Raw genomic sequence first — 7,731 nt, 5'->3', positions numbered from 1 at the left:
GTATAAGCACTCAGATTACATAAAGCTGATAAACCCCAAACTGAAATTCAAAAAACAACACCCTAAAGCTATAAACCATAAATTGAAAATCAAAAGAAATCAAAAAATTACAAGTTTACAACGGTTCCTAATCTTAGCTTCCGTTATTGGTTTGCTTCTCAGCTTCTGGTGATGCCGGTGATCCACAAAGTGAATCTGACTTGAGAGTTGAGAGTCTGAGACTGAGCGAAGAAAAAAGAATGGAGTCTGAGAAGAAGAGAAGAGGCGGAAGAGAACTGGTTTCGTGAAAAATGCGATTAGGTTAGGTATTTTATTCAACAATCCAACGACTGCGATAATTCATTCTAGGTTAGAATTAGATAATCTAATGGTCAGGAATCCTATGTTAGTTTTGGGCGGGTGGGTGGGTCGGTTCGGGTGACGAAAGATTCTACCCGCAACCGACTCAATATACGGTGGGTTCTGGCTGCCTCACCCATAATCGACCCACGCCTAGGTGGGTTGAATCGGATGCGGATATTTTTCGGCGGGTACGATTTGGGTCGGCGGGTTGGGTCGGGTATGTGCAGCCCTAATTTGGACTGAATCCTTAAGAAAAGGACTAATTGGTTCTACATCCGGTAAATTAGGACCTCTAATTATAAGGCTTTAGGTGACTGGACTAGAGAGTCTAAGGCCCAATGAAAATGGATTAAACTTTAAAACCAAGCTGTGTACCGGCCCGGCTCCGTGTCTGAATAAGTTTTCGTGTATATCAGCCCCACTATTTTTCACTACAACCAAAATTGGGCGAGTATAAAACAACAGTTCCTCTCAAAACTAGGGTTTCTTTCCAGTCCTCTAAACCTCTGCGTTAAGGGGAAAAAAAAACCTTCTTTCACCATGGTTCGTCACGATTTCTACAACTTTTATCAAAAAAATCACATACTCAGCATCTGATTTCTTGTGATTATTCTCATTCTTCAACTGATAGTTTTATGTATGTTTTTGTTTGTTGTGATTGCAGCCTCAGGGAGATTACATAGAGCTTCATCAGAAGCGAAATGGGTACCGACTTGATCATTTCGAAAGGAAGCGTAAGAGAGAGGCTCGTCAAGTTCACGAACTATCTCACAAGGCTCAGAAGGTAATGATTTTATCCGATTTAACCTTAATTTTTATTTTATTTTTGCTTAATAGTACATTTTAGTGGTCAAATTTTCATTCTCGTGTTGTTATAATACAGTCTATAGGATTTAAGGGTAAACAATTCGCAAAGAAACGTTATGCTGAGAAGGCGTTGATGAAGAAAACGTAAGTTTCACCCATTACCTTTTATATTATACTTAAATTCCGTTTTACTATAGTTTTCAAGTCAAAAAGTTAGGGTTTAGACAAGGATCTTTGATTGTAGAAATAACTGTTGGAAATATTGTTAGTGCTTCAGTATTAAGGATTGAACATTGATGAACATTTAGCAATGTTAATTTAGTTTGGAGTTGTTAGTGCTTCAGTATTAGGATTGAATGTTGATGAACATTTAGCAATGCTAATTTAGTTTGATGTTATTATTATTATTTTCTTAATGTTTATTGGTAGAGAAAAAATATATGTCGTGCATTATTTCTCTTTGTATGGTGCAGGGTTAGTACGTATATTAGTCAAACTTAAACGAATTCGAAAGACTACGTGATTTTTTTCTTTTTTCTTTTTTCTTTTAAGATGTTAAGATGTGTAGTTGAGGTTCATGAGTATCTAATGTGTGTATCTTTGGCCTTAAGAAGTTAATAGTTCTGCTAGCTATGGTTCTGTTTGAATCTGGGTGATACTGATTTTGTTTGTTGGTTATTCTTCTATTATTTTGGCAGCATTAACATGCATGAAGAGTCAAACAAGAGACGCAAGACTGACGATGATGTTGCTGATGGGGCTCTTCCTCCTTATCTACTAGATCGTGAAACAACAACGCGTGCAAAGGTATAGGAACACTTTAATGGATCATGTATTAGTTCCTTTCTACACAGTTTCATGTTGTCCTCGCAATAACAGTCTACGTCATTAGACATCTTCATGAAAAAGAAGACAAACCCAAAGTATTAGTAGCTGTTACTGCATTCTAATTGCTGCATGTACTTGGCTTTATTTTGTAGATTCTTAGCAACACTATCAAGCAAAAGAGGAAAGAGAAGGCTGGTAAATGGGAAGTTCCCCTACCTAAGGTAAATTTTGCAGTATTTTATGGGATGTTTTTGCCTGCTAGTCAGCCCCAGTTTATAATTGTATGTTGAGAAGTTAAAGACTCCCAATTCCTGAATGATTAGATGGATACACTTGTATTTCCACTTATCTGTCTCATGATAGCCTTCTATCTTTTTGTTGGCTTCCTGGTTATATTCATTAAATTTCTCTTACAGGTCAGACCTGTGGCCGAGGATGAGATGTTCAAGGTAGTCAGAACTGGGAAGAGGAAAAGTGAGTATTTCAGACATTTATAGGTCTACGGTTATGTAGTAGTAAACAATATCAGTAGATAGATATAAATTAGTGACCATGTTTAGAGGTTTTGAAACCACTTTCTAGTTACCGACCTCTGTGTATAATAAGAATAACCATTTTTTTTGTACTGACCAGTTTTGATGACTCTACTATTTGACCTTTTCTTGCAGCTAAGCAGTGGAAGAGGATGATTACCAAGGCAACTTTTGTGGGACCTGGGTTTACAAGAAAGCCTCCAAAGTATGAGCGCTTCATCCGCCCGTCTGGATTGCGGTTCACCAAGGCCCATGTCACACACCCTGAACTTAAATGTACATTTAATCTTGAAATCATTGGGATAAAGAAGAATCCCAATGGTCCCATGTACACATCTTTGGGTGTTATCACCAAGGGAACCATTATTGAGGTAACAATTGAAGGAGTTCAAATTTATTTAGGCATCCTACTATCAACCCTGTGATTCTAATATTGGTCTCATTACTGTGGAAATAATAGGTGAATGTCAGTGAACTTGGTCTGGTTACGCCAGCTGGAAAAGTTGTATGGGGTAAGTAAAATAGCTTAGTAGTATATTTAAATTGATAGTTGACATATTTTACCATTCAAAAGGAAATTATTGTTCATATTGTTCTTATTTCTTTTGGGCTAACAACGCAATTTTCCATGTGTGCAGGGAAATATGCTCAAGTTACAAATAACCCGGAAAATGATGGGTGTATAAATGGGGTGTTACTAGTTTAAGAGGAGACTATTTACATAAGTTGCATCTCTTTTAGTTTTCTAGCTTTAGATGTGCTTCTCCATTTTCCCAAAATTTTGTAAACCTCTTATCATGTTCTGTCTACTTTTGGGCAATCAACATTGTTATGTTAAAAATGATGATATGCGAGATGTCTTCGTGTACTGCTTTAAATTCTTGTTTTTTACATATCTCAAGCCACTCAATGTGTGTATATGCAGATTCCATGTGGTGATGATAGGAACTAGAGCCCATGCTAAACCTGCTGTCACGAGCATTAGTAACGTGACATTGTTGAGAATAATTCGTTATTTTGCCTGGAAAACTTTGTATTTGCATGAATCGGAGTTCGTTTTGGTCAAATAAGACTTGTGAATTTCATTTATGGGATATCTATTTCAATACAATTTTGCCGATACCACACTTCAGTCAATTTGACCCCCGAGGTAATACTTCACCACTAGTTAGTCTGTGTGGCATACCTGTTTGGCTTTTTTTTTTGGGTCCGCAGTCGAGACCAACTTATTTTAAACCTTTGCAGTACACAATTCCGTCTTACAGCGTCTTACAGTGAAGTCTATTTTAATCAAGATGTGGGTACGTTTTGAGTCGTACCATTTGTAGATTTTGTTTACTAGCTGATTGTCACATTAGTTTCCTGTCGAGAATCGTGCTTAAGCATTATGGAAGGCGTGGTTGTTTCCTCACATGGCTATTGTTGCTTTGATTTCAGAGGGTGAATGTACTACCAGTGCGTTTCTTCTAATAAGTTGTCAGTTTTGTCCAGCGTTGCAGTCTGCAGATGCCAACTTCTACAGCATACCATCTAATAGATGATTTATCGATGCCAGAATCGGACACAAGACTTGGTAAAATCTGAATTCGCGTATCGGAATAGGCATTATGCGATAGCTACAACAGTCGGTCTTCCTTGAATGGCCGGTAGTGTAAATCCTCTGTCCGGAACTGCATATTCAACAGATTCAGTGCTACAAAATGTAACCCTGTTGGTACCTTGGGTGCATGATTGGATCAACAACCTATCCCGGGTCTCACTTTTAGTTCACCTGAAGAGCAGGAAATCGTTGTTCTGAGCTGGCTGGATGAAAGTGTGGGCTTTAAATTCTATCCTGGAAAGGTAACCCTTGTAAAAAGATGTTTACAGCACATGTTTGGTACACAATCTTTGTAACTGTTTTACATTTATGTTCTCTTAGAACACGAGGAAACCCTTGCAACCACAGAATCTACAGACGACCACAGCGAACGACATTAAGAGGATAGTCATAGTATTGGTATGACGAGGCGGGAATTTTGTTGCATGTATGTACATTCTGGCAACAACTATCGCACCAAAGAGAATGATGAGAATTTTCAGTTTCAAGATAGAATTACAAAAAGATAAGTATATGCGGGAAGATAGGAACTAAAGAAACACAACGACTACGACTAGTGGAGGTACTGAGGTTCACTCATATAGCAAATGAAGACTATTATTCCCCTACACTAACCATATCCAGCATAAGTCCATCCATCCATACAATATCAATAACAGGAACCCTGGTTAAAAAAAGGCAAAAAAAAAAAAAGGCAAAGACCTGGATAAAACACTCGAGTGTTTCTCCACTATCGAGTTGTGGCATTAGGAATCGCGGCACTAGGAATCGCTAAAGTAGCAATACCAGTCTCAACAATCTGAAGCCCACCTGTTGCCAGTCTTCTAGTAAGCTCCTCTGCTTCCACCTTCACCACATCCCTCCTCATTCCAATATCAGCAGCATATCGACTTGCACAGTACACTCCTATGGCAGTCGCCGCCATTCCATAAATGTTAGTTGTAACTAAGCGGAGCGGAGTTGATAGAACTGCAGCAAGTGGCCCGCCGATAATAGAAACTGCTTGCCCACTCTGACCCATTGTCCCTTGATCAATTACAAGCAGACCCGTCTTGCAGTAAATGGCAAAATCTTCGCAGTTGTTCTTGAAGACATTGTAACATCCAAAGCCATTGATGAGTAAATAGGTTGCTCGGTGAACGCAAATCTCGTCTTTGTCCGAAACTGCAAGAGTGCATGTTCCACCACGTGCTTTTGCAAGAAAGAGAGCAGGGGTAACAGAATACTCGAAACGATACAGAATCCCACCAGAAAGGAAGCAGTTGAGGCAGGAGGATACTACCCCATGACCTTCTTCTGCCTGATGGCAGACAGGGCACGGGATTTGAGATCGGGTTGGCCCAGAGCTTACCAAAATATAATCAAGTACTGTCCCTGTTCCCACTTCTTGGCCTCTTCCTCTAGTGAAGTGAATGACTTTATCATCCCCAACATAAATACCTGCATCCAAAAGATGATGAAATTTAGGACGTTGTCAACAATATGCACTAGGAAAATAAACCAAACAGAAACTTCAGTACCACACAAGAATTTTCCAAACATATGAGAGAGCAACTTATCAATGATCAGACCTATTTTATAGTTAACTATAAATCCCTACTTATGCTACACTATATGTCAATTTTTTTTATCAATTAACTGAATCACAAAACTCCTCCATTACGTAGATACTAAGCAATATACCCTAACATGAACATATCATTTGACTATGCTAAAATACATCGCTACAAGTATTCGAGAATATTAATCTCCATACCTTGACCTTTAACCCTCAACATGGAGATATTCTAGTGATTTATCTGCTGGTGTTCTAATTTATTTAAGCAAAAGAATTCAACTACTCAAGGTAAAGGACATTTAAAGCCATCCAATTTAGATGTTAAAATGGCATAAGCCTCTCTGTAGTAAAGCGTTAAAGTGCCGCTGAGAATCTGGAGTCCAAAACTCCATCAGCAACCTAATGCCGGTGACAGTTAAAAAGATAAAACAACATACAAGTAAAACTAATGCCAAATACAAAGCAGACTACTGATCATGGTACGTATCCTTCATCCCCAAATCGTTTCACAGCATATGCCCCAACAAAAAGGAAATGTTCATACCAAAACATTGATTTTCATACCTAAACTACAAAACAACCCAATTCCTAGGGTAAACTTGGTGCAGAATCAAATTCCATCAAAAACACTGATTCAAAGAAACTCACATAATATTATTCGTGCGATATAATAATTGAAAAAGAAAAAACAAACAAAACTATAGAAAAATGTAACAGACCATGATGAGCATAGACATACGCAGTCCTCCACGAGTAAATATGATCCCCTGGTTTCAGACTCTCTTTGGTAATTCTATTTGATAGCAATCCCATATCTCTCTCTCGCTATGAATCTTGGAAGCGAATGTGATTCTGAAAGAAAGAAGATGGAGGAGGATGATCAATAATTTGGTAAAGGAGCTCCTCTTTCTTTCTTTTTTCTTTCCTCTTTTATGTTTATTTTTATATATATGATGATGATGTAGGAAGAAAGAAAGCGTGCAATGAAGAGAATAACGGACCTTCTTATCTGCCTTGATAACCGTTTTAGTTCTATTACATAATTACCCTCTCTTTGACTTAAAAACAGTGAATTTCTTTTGACCAAGATGCAGAGGGTTGACGCTTCAATTTCATGACAGGCCAGCATTTAAGATACTGTGGAGGTAGATCTGGGCCGCCCAGAGACTTGCTGAGAAGATTCTGTTGCAACTGGGGTTTGAATTAACGGATGCGATTAGTGACAGAGACTTTAGTTATGGGATAGGGTTTGGATTCGGTGTAATCTTAGTGGCGAAGGAACTTCGTCTTCTAGTGCTACCTGATCGTCAAATTGGGGTTATATTCGTCTTTTAGTTCATTGCCTCACGTTTGTCGGAAACCGTGTGTTGATGGTGTTGCCGACGCTTACAATGTACGAGGAGAGACCGACAGGTGTGATTGAGTTTATCCTTGTCATCGTACCACATCACATTAAAATATGGCTGAGAGGCCAGTTCCGGAAGTGATAGGGATACCGCCGGATTATCCCAGCCGATAATCACCCTCTCACAGTTCGGTGGTCCCCACCCAACCAACCCCACCAGGAAAATAGGGGGTCCCATCACTATGTGTGAGACGGGATTATCTGTAGGGATAATCCCGCAATAGCTAAATCATTTTCGGACCAGTTCTGCACCATGTCAAAATATTATATTTATCCTGCCAGGTGGCATGCAAATTAGTCGTTCCATTCTGACAAAACAGCCTAGCAAATGAATCCCTAACGAGCGGTATTATCTAATTCATTGGCAATATAGACTCTATAGTCGACTATTTTCTGATTATATCGTTCAATATTGTTCGTATCGTCAGCGGTCGACTTAATATTGACAACGGTCGACTCTGTAGCGTCTATAAGTCTCACACCTTCTTTTCCATTCCTCTTCCCACATTCTTTTCTTTGTTCTAACGGTCCGCGAGTTATAACCTCGAAGGTGTCACTATCCATTCACAAAAAACCTATCAAAATAAAAGTAACACAAAAACACCAAAAAAACAAAAGTAACACAAAAACACCAAAGAAACCAATTTGATGAAACCAA

General features: G+C 38.7%; 2 protein-coding genes across 2 annotated transcripts; one reads left to right on the top strand and one right to left on the bottom strand.

Moving 5' to 3' along the window:
* Positions 1 to 789: 789 nt before the first annotated feature.
* Positions 790 to 3,403, top strand: LOC113320374 (ribosome biogenesis protein NSA2 homolog). The gene is made up of 9 exons (XM_026568283.1): positions 790 to 885; positions 1,007 to 1,126; positions 1,226 to 1,293; positions 1,848 to 1,956; positions 2,130 to 2,198; positions 2,394 to 2,451; positions 2,646 to 2,881; positions 2,971 to 3,022; positions 3,149 to 3,403. The coding sequence occupies exons 1-9, from the start codon at positions 883 to 885 to the stop codon at positions 3,214 to 3,216; spliced, it is 783 nt and encodes a 260-aa protein (XP_026424068.1). The 5' UTR covers positions 790 to 882; the 3' UTR covers positions 3,217 to 3,403.
* A 1,156-nt stretch (positions 3,404 to 4,559) lies between these two features.
* LOC113322801 lies at positions 4,560 to 6,631 on the bottom strand. Its single transcript, XM_026570952.1, has 2 exons — positions 6,388 to 6,631; positions 4,560 to 5,550 (listed from the first exon to the last, which is right to left on the bottom strand). Exons 1-2 carry the CDS (start codon positions 6,479 to 6,481, stop codon positions 4,841 to 4,843), a joined length of 804 nt encoding a protein of 267 aa, XP_026426737.1. The 5' UTR covers positions 6,482 to 6,631; the 3' UTR covers positions 4,560 to 4,840.
* Between the last annotated feature and the right edge of the window lie 1,100 nt (positions 6,632 to 7,731).

This window comes from Papaver somniferum, chromosome 11 (assembly GCF_003573695.1).
Source record: "Papaver somniferum cultivar HN1 chromosome 11, ASM357369v1, whole genome shotgun sequence".
Taxonomy (NCBI): domain Eukaryota; kingdom Viridiplantae; phylum Streptophyta; class Magnoliopsida; order Ranunculales; family Papaveraceae; genus Papaver; species Papaver somniferum.
Note: the sequence above shows the minus strand (reverse complement) of the source record. Positions and strands in the feature narration are given on the sequence as shown.

Bases quoted from the DNA above. Each gene is read 5' to 3' on its own strand.
- LOC113320374 (XM_026568283.1), top strand. The intron at 1,127-1,225 runs GTAATGATTTTA...GTTATAATACAG, and splicing joins TATCTCACAAGGCTCAGAAG to TCTATAGGATTTAAGGGTAA. The intron at 2,452-2,645 runs GTGAGTATTTCA...CTTTTCTTGCAG, and splicing joins CAGAACTGGGAAGAGGAAAA to CTAAGCAGTGGAAGAGGATG.
- LOC113322801 (XM_026570952.1), bottom strand. From the start codon at position 6,481: ATGGGATTGCTATCAAATAGAATTACCAAAGAGAGTCTGAAACCAGGG. The intron at 5,551-6,387 runs GTCTGTTACATT...TTTTGGATGCAG, and splicing joins GTATGTCTATGCTCATCATG to GTATTTATGTTGGGGATGAT.